Genomic DNA, 11,456 nt, shown 5'->3' with positions numbered 1-11,456 from the left:
CGAGCCCGGGACTGGCATAGCAGCTGTCTGTACAAAGAACGGAGGAGAGATCAGCATTCCCCCACCACTGATCTCTCCTCCGGTCTCTCTAAAGGCGGAAGTGATGTGCATTACATCACTTCCGACTTTAGCTGTCATTTCTCTGCTATAGCCAGAGTAGAAGCTGGTAGAGCAGATTTCTGCTTCATCAGGTTCTTTGAGGGTCCCTAGGTGACAGGGGACTTAGAGACCCCCCGATGTATCCATAAAGAGGACCTGTCACTGTATTCACTGTATATTATCTATCACATAGGGGACTTGTTATCCCCCTATATGATAGCATAATGAGGACCTGTTTTAAGTGTAAAAAAATAAATTAAAGGCAGATATAAAAAAATATAACCCCCCCCCCCAAATATATAAACGTAAATATTCATAGGGTGCGCCTATGTGTGAAAGCGATTACGCCACACGTTGCATATCGCTGTAAACATGGGAGTGTGAGCAATAATTTTCGGACCATTAATCACTAATAACACTAAAGATATAAAAACCCCCAGTGGTGAATAAATACCACCAAATGAAAGCTCTATCTGTCCTCAAAAAAGGGTATAAAATTCATTTCAGTACAGCGCTGCATGACGGAATAAATGTCAGTCAAAGTACCGCAGCGCTGAATACTGAAAAATGGCCTGGATGGGAAGGGGGTTTAACACCGCGGATGTCAACTGGTTAAAGCATAGCCTATGGCTAATTTTAGGCATGTTACTTTTTTGCGATTTTGAGGTTCGACATGTTTGGTGTCAATTTACCCGATGTGACCCTGTCTTTAACCACTTGAAAACCAGGGTGTTAAACCCCCTTCCTGGCCAAGCCATTTTTCAGTATTCAGTGCTGCGGTACTTTGGCGTTTATTCAGTCATGCAACGCTGTACTGAAACAAATTTTATACCATTTTTTTGGGGATACGTAGAGCTTTCTTTTGGTGGTATTTAATCACCACTGGGGTTTTTATTTTTTACTATATAACACAAAAGTACACCAAATTATGTAAAAAAAAAACCTGTTTCCCTATGAAATGTTATGAAACATATATTCACCACAATTTTTTTTTTAAATAGACACCAAACATGTAAAGCTTTAAAATTGCGTGCACCCGCGAAATTGCAGAAAACGACCACACCCAAAATTGCCCATAGGCCACGCTTTAAAAGCTATTACCGCTCATCAGTTTAATGTTATCAGTAATTAATGGCCTTAAAATTATTGCTCTCATCCCGACATTCGCGGCGATATGTAACATGTGCGGCACAATAGGCGGAATCGTCGTTTTCGCATGTTTGCGTGTGTATGTGGGGGGACGTTGAAAAAAAAATTTGTGTTTTTTTTAAAAAAAAGTTATTTGTGAGTTTTTTGTTTTGTTATTTTTTTTATGCTTTCATTTTTTTTTTTACTTTTTTTTTTACACTTAACTTTATTGCTATGACATAGGGGACTAAGAAATCCCCTATGTGATAGCAAATTCACATGACAGGTCCTCTTTATAGAGACATCAGGTCAATGAAGCTGAAAATGCAGAAATCTGCTTCACCAGCTTCTACTCTGGCTATAGCAGAGAAATGACCGCTAAAGTCGTAAGTGATGCACATCACTTCCGCCTTTAGAGAGATCAGTGGTGGGGGAATGCTGATCTCTCCTCCGTTCTTTGTACAGACAGCTGCTTCACCAGCTTCTCACCGGTGTTCTGTACCGGAGAGTGATGCTGAATGCAGGCAGAACCGGCACTACCATACAGGCACCACAAGCGGCCGCTTGAGTGCACTGGTGGGGGAGGGCGGAAAAACACCTCCTCACGCAGCTCTCTCTGCTCTGTGCTCTCCCCGGATCCTTCTGGTGCTGTTCCTGCACTGTCCCGGCTGATATATTAGTATATGAATGAATGTACATATTGTGGTTTATTCATATGCAAATCAATGCCCCCCCCCCCCCGCTGCTAAGGAAGAAAAGACTGCCTGAAGACTGCAAGAACAAGGTAAGTTTAATCATGTGTATGGTGTATACCTTTGTTACATTGGCAGTCATTGTAAATACTTTCATTACATTGGCGGTCATTGTGAATACCTACGTTACACTGGTGGTCATTGTGAATACTTTCGTTAGATTGGGGGGTCAGCGCGAATACTTTCGTTACATTGGCGGTCAGTGTGAATACTTTTGTTACTTTGGCAATTATTGTGAATACCTTTTTGTTACTTTGGCGGTCATTTTGAATACTTGCGTTACATTGGCGGTCAGTGTGAACACTTTTGTTTCATTGGTGGTCATTGTGAATACCTTTGTTACATTGGTGGCCATTGTGAATACTTTCGTTACATTGGCGGTCATTGTGAATACTTTCGTTACATTGGCGGTCATTGTGAATACTTTCGTTACATTGGCGGTCAGTGTGAATACCTTTTGTTACATTGGCAGTCAGTGTGAATACTTTCATTACATTGGCGGTCAGTGTGAATACTTTCGGTACATTGGCGGTCAGTGTGAATACTTTCGGTACATTGGCCTCAGACCAATCTCCTTACTCCCATTCACCTCCAATTGCCACCTTGCTGATAACAACCTCCTCGACCCCTTACAATCTGGCTTTCGCCCCCTACACTCCACTGAAGCCGCCCTCCTAAAACTCAGTAATGACTTACTAACAGCTAAAAACAATGGCCACAATACCAAAATTGGGAGGGTAATAGAAACAGACCAAGATAGTGTAACATTGCAGGAGGACCTGGATAAAATAGGGGAATGGGCAACTATGTGGCAGATGAGGTTTAATGTCGATAAATGCAAAGTTATGCACTTTGGGAGGAATAATAGGCAAATGGGTTATACAATTATGGGTATGCCGCTAGGGAAGTCGGAAATGGAGAAAGATTTGGGGGTCATTGTAGACCACAAACTAAATAATAGATTACAGTGCCAGGTTGCTGTAAGCAAAGCTAGTAGATACTTGTCCTGCATCAAGAAGGGAATGTTTTGCAGGGATAGGTCTATAATTTTGCCACTTTACACATCAATGGTTCGGCCCCACCTGGAGTATGCGGTGCAGTTTTGGGCACCGGTCCACAGAAAGGATGTCCTTGAACTGGAGAAAGTCCAGCGGAGGGCGACCAAACTCATAAAGGGGATGGAGGACCAGAGCTATGAGACACGGCTACTAAATTTAAACATGTTTACGTTGGAAGTAAGGAGATTAAGGGGGGACATGATTTTCATGTACAAAATGTTCCATAGTCATAGCAACATTAGCAACAAACTCTTTGAGATTAATTCCGTAACAAAGACTAGAGGACACCACCTAAAACTGGTAGAAAAAAAATTCGAACACAAGGGGCGAAGGGGGTTCTTCTCAGTTCGCGCGGTTAGGGTCTGGAACTCACTGCCTCAAGCGGTAATTTCCGCAATTAATCTGGAATCATTCAAGAGGCTTTTGGATGACTTTCTGAGAGACCGAAATGTACAAGGGTACAGGTACTCTTAAGAATGAGAACACTCATGGACCTATACACACACACACACACACAACAGGTTGGACTTGATGGACTTATGTCTTTATTCAACCTCAAATACTATGTTACTACTCCTTACTCTTGCTATTAGAAATTTCTGCTGCTTTTGACACTGGAGATTTTTGAGGAGGAGCAGGTGGTCAACAGTCACTTGGGTTACAAGACTCTGCTCTCGTGGTTCTCCTCCTACCTATCTAAGCGCTCCTTTAGCGTCGCCTACAACTCTAACTCCTCCCCTCCTCTTCCTCTTTCTGTAGGGGTCCCCCAAGGCTCCATCCTTGGACCCCTTCTCTTCTCTATCTACCCCTCCTCCCTTGGTCAACTAATAACCTCACATGGCTTCCAATACCATCTCTATGCTGATGACACTCAAATCTATCTTTCTACTCCACAACTCACACCCTCTGTGTCCATGCGTGTCACAAATCTACTAACTGACATATCCGTCTAGATGTTGCAACACTTCTTAAAACTCAACCTTTCAAAAACTGAGCTCTTGATATTTCCTACTGCCCATGCACCTTTCCCCAACTTTTCCCTTGAGATTGATAACACAACTATCCAACCCTCCTCCCATGCCAAGGTGCTAGGTGTCATCCTTGACTCGGACCTCACCTTTCTTCCCCACATCCGATCACTATCCAGATCCTGCCCCCTTCACCTTCGTAACATCTCCAAAATACGCCCTTTCCTCACCGAAGAAACCGCAAAATTACTCATCCACTCCCTTGTTATATCTCGTCTTGACTATTGCAACTCCCCCCTCATTGGCCTTCCACTACACAGGCTATCCCCCATTCAGTCTATCATGAATGCAGCTGCCAGACTCATTCACTTAACCAACCGTTCAGCGTCTGCAACCCCCCTCTGCCAATCCCTCCACTGGCTTCCACCCGCCCAAAGGATAAAATTCAAAATATTAACTATCACTTACAAAGCCATCTCTGCCCCTGGCTATATCTCAAACCTTGTCTCAAAGTTTCACCCTAAGCGCCCGCTCCGCTCTTCCCAAGACCTGCTTTCCAGCTCCCATGCTCGCCTCCAGGACTTCTATAGAGTCTCTCCCATCCTCTGGAACTCCTTACCCCAACCTGTCCGTCTTGTCTCCCACTCTGACTGCCTTTAGGCGATCCCTTAAGACTCAACTCTTCAGGGAAGCCTATCCCACGTCAACCTAACTGCTCAGCCATCATGTTCTCAAACAATTCATCCCCACAAATCTACCTCCTCATGTATCAGTTCCCCTCCCTTTTAGATTGGAAGTCCTTAGGGCCAGGGCCCTCCTCACCATCTTGTCTTGAATTGTATTGTGATTGTAATGTCTTCCTTATATTGTACAGCGCTGCGCAAACTGTTGGCGCTATATAAATCCTGTATAATAATAATAATTGGCGGTCAGTGTGAATACTTTCGTTACATTGGCGGTCAGTGTGAATACTTTTGTTACATTGGCGGTCAGTGTGAATACTTTCGTTACATTCGCGGCCAGTGTGAATACCTCCATTACATTGGCGGTCAGTCAGTATGACTGTTACATTGCTGGTCAGTGTGAATACTTTCGTTACATCGTCGGTTAGTGTGAATACTTTCTTTCGTTACATTCGCGGTCAGTGTGAATACCTCCATTACATTGGCGGTCAGTAAGAATGACTGTTACATTGGTGGTCAGGGCGAATACTTTAGTTACATTGCTGGTCAGTGTAAATACTTTCGTTACATTGTCGGTAAGTGTGAATACTTTCGTTACATTGTCGGTAAGTGTGAATACTTTCTCCCTTTGATCTCCACTAAGAGCGTCGCCGTGCCGGTCCCAGCCGCACCAGGCACAGCGGATCTCAGGAGTGGCAGCGGCGGCAGGAAATTGCTGTGTGTAATTGCGTGTGGTTTCCTAAATTTCCCTATGGGAGGATGCGGCTGCACGCAGCTACATGCTGACTGACATCTGTGCAGGTCTGGGTGCCTACACTTGGACCTGCAGTGTGCACACCCGTGTGAATAAGCCCTTAAACTCAGAGAAACATCAAGATATTTCAGTTTAGACAAAGAATGGTATTGACTTCTGGTGACATTATGCTCTTGAAATTACTAGACCCTTAAAATGTAGTTGAGGATTTTAAATACTATACTTTAACAAAACAAAGTGTACTCTTGGAGATTCATTGAATTAATTAGTAGTTTACCATCCTCTGTTTCATAGTATCATTAGAATATTCAAGTAAAAATACTTAACCTTTCATATGATTTTTTTTTTTTTAGTTTTTTGAATACACAACAAACAAAGAGATTCGCTTCAATTCAGTAACTGAACTATGTGCAGAAGTTCCTGAACATCAGACACATATTGGTATGACCCATTGTCCTAAAGACGGCAATTCTTTTCCAGAAAATATCATTTGGGAATTTAAAGATGTAAGTGGTTAAAAATTATGAAGAATATTTACTAGCGAGTGTTTTGCTTGTTCATTGAATGGCATTGAATCGAAATAATATTTTAAATTTGTTGTATTAATGGTCCACTCCTATCACACATGGAGATATGATGATAAGCGAACTAAATACAAACTAATATTTTAATGATTTATTCAAAGGTGCCGGGAAAAATAAAACCAAAAAACATTTAATTTCAAGTTTAAAAAGAACAAACCAAAAAATAAATTTTCTCTAAATTTATGTTTTTGTGAACCAGGGGTGGGGGTGAAAACTTCTGCAGCAGTGAGAGAGGTCGTTATTTTCTGAACCATGCATAATGCACATTTCCAGCTTGGTAAGTTGGCAGGCAGACATTTTGGTCATCAGAGATTAGATCCCTGGAAGTAATTCTTCCACAAGGAGGTAATTCAGGACTCCTGTCCCCAGTGGGGAATGGCAGATGTGGATTTTCACATATTTTTTGTAGGGGAATTTTGATGGTCCTGGGGCCAAAATGGTTTCACTTTTGAGGCATCCTTTGTCTAAAGTGGTATCTTCCTTTCCCCTTGATAAAGTCTTTGGGTTGCCTTTCTTGTGCCTGTCACACATGTGTCCCCAGGAGTGGGTGCTACATTGCCTGGAGGGTTCCAGACCGTCTGAGTTGTTTATGCCCAAATATATAGACATCCCTCATTTAAACCTAGATGTGTGTTTGAGTGTGTGTGTGCTTTTTTTCCCCTTTTTTATTTCCACCTGTTGATCTGGCCAATACATCTTTTTTATTTTTCAGCTTCCTTTAACAGACCAAACTGCCCAGCAAAATTGGCAGATAGAGGGTTGAAACAAACCATTTAACAATGACCGTGCTTACAATGGTCAGATTTTATTCATTTATATAAAATCGTTATCCAAAAATAATTAAAAATAAAGGAGTGGCTTGCCCTGCTGTACCTGTGTGTTTGTAGAGACACATACAGCTTACTAGCATAAACGAGGGTAGCTCGATAGGACTCTGCAAGGTAGATCGCTGAAAATCAATAGTTAGAACATCTTTAATATTTATATTGCTGCCTATGTACATAGCGGGGAGATTTCTCTGTACTTCCTGTCTACAGAGAGAGAGCAGGCAGCAGGTAGAAATTAACACAGATTAAGAAAAAATACCTCTTACAGTTGACAACAGTTGGAACAAAAATCCCCAATTGGAGGATTTCCCCTCTACTGTTCTGGTGACATGTAAAATTGTGGATTCCTCTTCACTTTCTTACCTGAAGGCAGTGGTGTATTCTGGCTTGGGGCTGCCCTAGGCAAGGCAAAACTCGGGCGCCCCCCACCCCTTCCTGTTTAATACTTTTTGCGTAACCTGTCAATCGCAGGATACAGTGCACACACTGTATCCAGCTTTTCACATGTTCCGCTATTAGCGTAGCAGGAAAGCTGTGGTCTCGGGGCTGTGCAAGATCTGTGGTGGGCTATGCAGCGTCTCAGGAGGGCTTTGCAGGATCTGTGGTGGGCTTTGCATGCTACAAAGCCCCCCACAGATCCTGCAGAGACCCCCTGAGACCCTGCAGGATCTCTGGGGGTCTCTGCCGGATCTCAGGGGGGTGTGCAGGATATGTGGTGGGCTTTGCAGGCTGCAGAGCCCCCTACAGATCCTGCAAAACCCGCCAGAGATCCTGCAAAGCCCCCCTTAGACCCGGCAAAGCCCTCCAAAGATCCTGCAGAGACCCCCTGAGACCCCACAGTCTGCTGAATCTCGGGGCTGTCCAGGATCTGTGGTGGGCTTTGCAGGCTGCAGAGCCCCCTACAGATTCTGCAAAGCCCACCACAGATCCTGCAAAGCCCCCCACTGATCCTGCAGAGACCCTGCAGTCTGCCCCAATTTTAAGGGCTTGTCATGTTTATCTATTTATTCGATGCAACCTCATCTTTTATATATTTAAAAAAAAATGGGTTTTTATTTTGTTTGTGTGCACTAAAATTTATTTAGTTTATTTTTCCCTAAAATATTGATTTGATAAACGTGTGCAAATATCCCGCAGCATAAAAAAAGTTGCTACCATTTTTTTGTATTCTACAAAGCCTCTGCTTCTAGAACAAAAAAAAATAGTTTGGGGGGTTAAAGTAGACATATGCATTCGGATTTGGACGAACCTGCAAATCCACAAAAATCAGTTGATTTGGTGGTTCATCCAAATCCCAAATAATGAGTTTAATATATGCCCGAATATACTAAAACAATATTCGGGCATACATAAATTCGTTTTCAGAACACACCGGCGACCATATTGGCCGCGGCAGTGTTCTGCGCATCCCGCTGCCATGCCATCTTGGTGTATACCAAGATCTACTCCACAATGGCGGCGAGCATGGGCAGAACGTGCCGGCGGACAATATTGCCGGCGCTCATTCTGTGGTCTCAGTGTGCGGTTTCGGATTAAGAGGCTCGTTGCCCCCGAAACAACATAAAAATGTGTTTCCTTTGACGAAACAAATTAAAACGTTTTGTGTTCATTTGTTTCATCTGGAAACAAATTTTCTGTGCACATGTCTAGTTTAAAGTAATATTTTCTATCCAAAAATTCAGATTTTAGTGTGTGCAAAAATTTGAAAACTGTTCTGGTCCCAAGTTGGTTAATAGCTGTGTTAAATTTGAGTATTTACAACTTTAAAAGATGTGAACTTTTGTTTTTGTTTGTGCAGGATGGATCCATCTATCATCCACATTCAGGGATGTGTATTAGTTCATTCCGTACATCAGAAGGTCGAGCAGATGTGCAGATGAAACCTTGTAACTCTTTAGATAAAAACCAGATCTGGAAGTTTGAAAGGTAGAAACTCTGTAAAACCTGCAAATTTGGGCAGAAGTCTGCATAGCAATTCCCTCAGGCCTTGAAGACTAAATATCACTTACAAATAAACTCAGCTGAACTGAATATGCCTTAATGTATATGTACAGAATAATCTATATAATGGCTTTCTGCATATTCCGTGCCTAAGTGCCTTCATATACAGTATGTGTTGCTCTACCCTATTTATCAGGCTGGGATTTTTTAAATCTATGTAAAGTAAAAAAAAAAAAGTTTTTAAAATAAAAATTAAATAAAATAAATCTAAAAATAATTTAAAAAAATGTTTTAAAGTCCACCGCCCCCGTGAGCACGCGCGTCGCCACGTAAACACGCGTCTGGTGCGCCAACGTATGAAAACGACGAACACGCTACACATGTTGGGTATCGCCGCGCACGCCGGAGTGAGAACAATAATTCTAGGGCCAGTATTTTGGGGTATCTCTAAATTGATGACCTGTGGAGGCTTTTAAAGCGTCTTCTATGGACTTTTTGGGGTACTGCAGTTTTTCGCCGTTTCACGGACGCACGCAATTTGTAACCTGGGCATGTTGAGTATCGTTTTACTTGTTGTAACCTCCTCTTTTATATTTCATTTTAAAAATTGGTATTTTGTTGTGTTTTGGGGCATTTAATTAATCTTTTCACTAAATGTTGGGGTTTAATAAGGAGTTGCGCTAATAATGCGCAACATAAAAATTTGCAACTACCACCATTTTTGTCTATAGGGTCTTGGCATTCAGAAAATATATAATGTTTGTGGGTTTTAAGTCATTTTCAGGCCTAAAATGTGGAATATAACATGGGTGCAAAAAATGGAAAAAAGGCCTCAGTTATGAAGGGGTTAAAAATGCATTCCTGTGCCTTAACTATTAACAATGTTGTAGGTTATTTGTGTAGATCCTCAAATCACCTGCTGATGCTGCCCTTCCTTCTGGAGAGTGGCTACTTTTGTTCCCTGTGTGGTCAAATAGCCACTTCTCCAAGATCGCTCCCGTGATGGACTACAATCTCGCATTTAGTTTACGTATTGAGATTATAGTCAATCAGAGGAGTAAGGTTGGAGTGGTGCCTACTCGAGATTTTGTATGACGTTGGTTGTCGTAAATTAGGATTAGCCAGAAAAGAAGACTGTTGACTTCTTAAAGAGGAAGCTGGCTTTAAAAATGGAGGATTGTGCATGATCTGCAGCATTTTTTGGGGGGCAATTTCTAAATATATCATGGACATTTTGACTAATAATTGTAATAATTTATAATCATGCTGGGTTGAAATTCATAATAAATATACTGTATTTATAGCACCAGATACTTTAGCGAGGCGGCAGTACCAACATTAATAAAAAAAAAAGAAAAGTCTTCAACACATTTTACTTATAAGAAAGCCCTGGGGCAATGTGCATGATAGCCTGCAGACTGCACTGCAGTAATAAGTACAGAAAGTTTAGTTGGGCTTTATTATTGCACTTTATTATTGGGATTTAAACATGGTGAGAGAAAACACAAGTGTAAAGGTGCCCATACACTGTGCGATTATCGTACGATAATCGCACAGTGTATGGCAGGCGTGCAACCGTTTTTACTGTACGGTCGCACGTCTTTTGTCTAAAGGTGCCCATACACTGTGCGATTATCGCATGATAATCGTGGGAAATCCCGCGATCGTACGATAATCGCAAAGTGTATGGCAGGCGTGCAACCGTTTTCACTGTACGGTCGCACGTCTTTTGTCTAAGGAGCATGTTCGAAAACTGTAATCGTAAGATTTTCGGCTGGTTTGTGGCATGCTCGGGAGACAAATACCGAACGGGCCAGTGTGCGCACGCGCATACTGACCATTCAGCATTGCGGTCATCTGAAGCCCGTCCCTCAGCGGGGCGGGCTTGCGATGATCGCAAGTACGATCTGCCTGCCCAAGATGGGCAGATCGTATGTTTTTTAAATTACTTTACAACCATCGCAAGACTAAGGTCTTGCGATGGTTGTAAAGTGTATGGCCACCTTTAGAGTGTGTTCAACAAAAGTGTACTAACCAACCATCCCCAGCCCTTCTCATTTAAGTTAATATTGTAAACCCCCACCCCAGCTGTTATCTTTTTACAAGACTAAGTAAAGTTCAACCCATGTTAATTCTTGACTTTTCCAACATATTTGAATAGGCAAACAATAGCTCTTCTAAAATAAAATGTGCCTACAGATAAAAATAATATACTTGAATAAAAACAGAAGGTACATTTTTCTTTTTAATAATTTACTCAACAAAAATATAAATAGATGTATTGTGAAAAGTAAGTACAAAGTTGTCCTCAGAAGCTGGCCCCCCACAACATTTCAATGGGATTCAAATCAGCCAGTCCGTAACCCCCTTGGTTTGCTCTTTTTGAGTCATTCCTTGATGGTATTTTGATAGTATTTGCTTTGGATCATTATTTTTAAAAGATCCATTCCTGGTTCAACTTCAACAGATGGCATCATTAGATGTCTACTTTGATATGATGCAGAATTCATTGTTGACTTGACTGAAGGTTGCTCATTCCCTGAACCAGGCAGCAGTCCTAAACCAGATCTGGATAATATCCCAGGAGCCAGGTTGCCAATGCTCTTTAAAGATTACAGTTGGCATCTAACTTTTGAGGTTTTCTCTCGTTGTTGTCAATGGA

The 11,456-nt window shown here is 41.9% G+C and overlaps 1 protein-coding gene across 1 annotated transcript in view; it reads left to right on the top strand.

The window, feature by feature from the left end:
• The window catches only part of LOC108798515 (polypeptide N-acetylgalactosaminyltransferase 4-like), a 75,823-nt gene extending 66,981 nt beyond the window's left edge, over nt 1-8,842 (top strand). The window contains exons 9-10 of the mRNA XM_018570277.1: nt 5,796-5,948; nt 8,652-8,842. Coding sequence (XP_018425779.1) covers nt 5,796-5,948; nt 8,652-8,783 — 285 coding nt within the window. The 3' untranslated portion in view covers nt 8,784-8,842. The remainder of the gene's footprint in view (nt 1-5,795; nt 5,949-8,651) is intronic.
• Nucleotides 8,843-11,456: the final 2,614 nt, after the last annotated feature.

The sequence above is a fragment of the Nanorana parkeri genome, unplaced genomic scaffold (assembly GCF_000935625.1).
Source record: "Nanorana parkeri isolate BGI_ZX_2015 unplaced genomic scaffold, ASM93562v1 scaffold1494, whole genome shotgun sequence".
Taxonomy (NCBI): domain Eukaryota; kingdom Metazoa; phylum Chordata; class Amphibia; order Anura; family Dicroglossidae; genus Nanorana; species Nanorana parkeri.
Note: the sequence above shows the minus strand (reverse complement) of the source record. Positions and strands in the feature narration are given on the sequence as shown.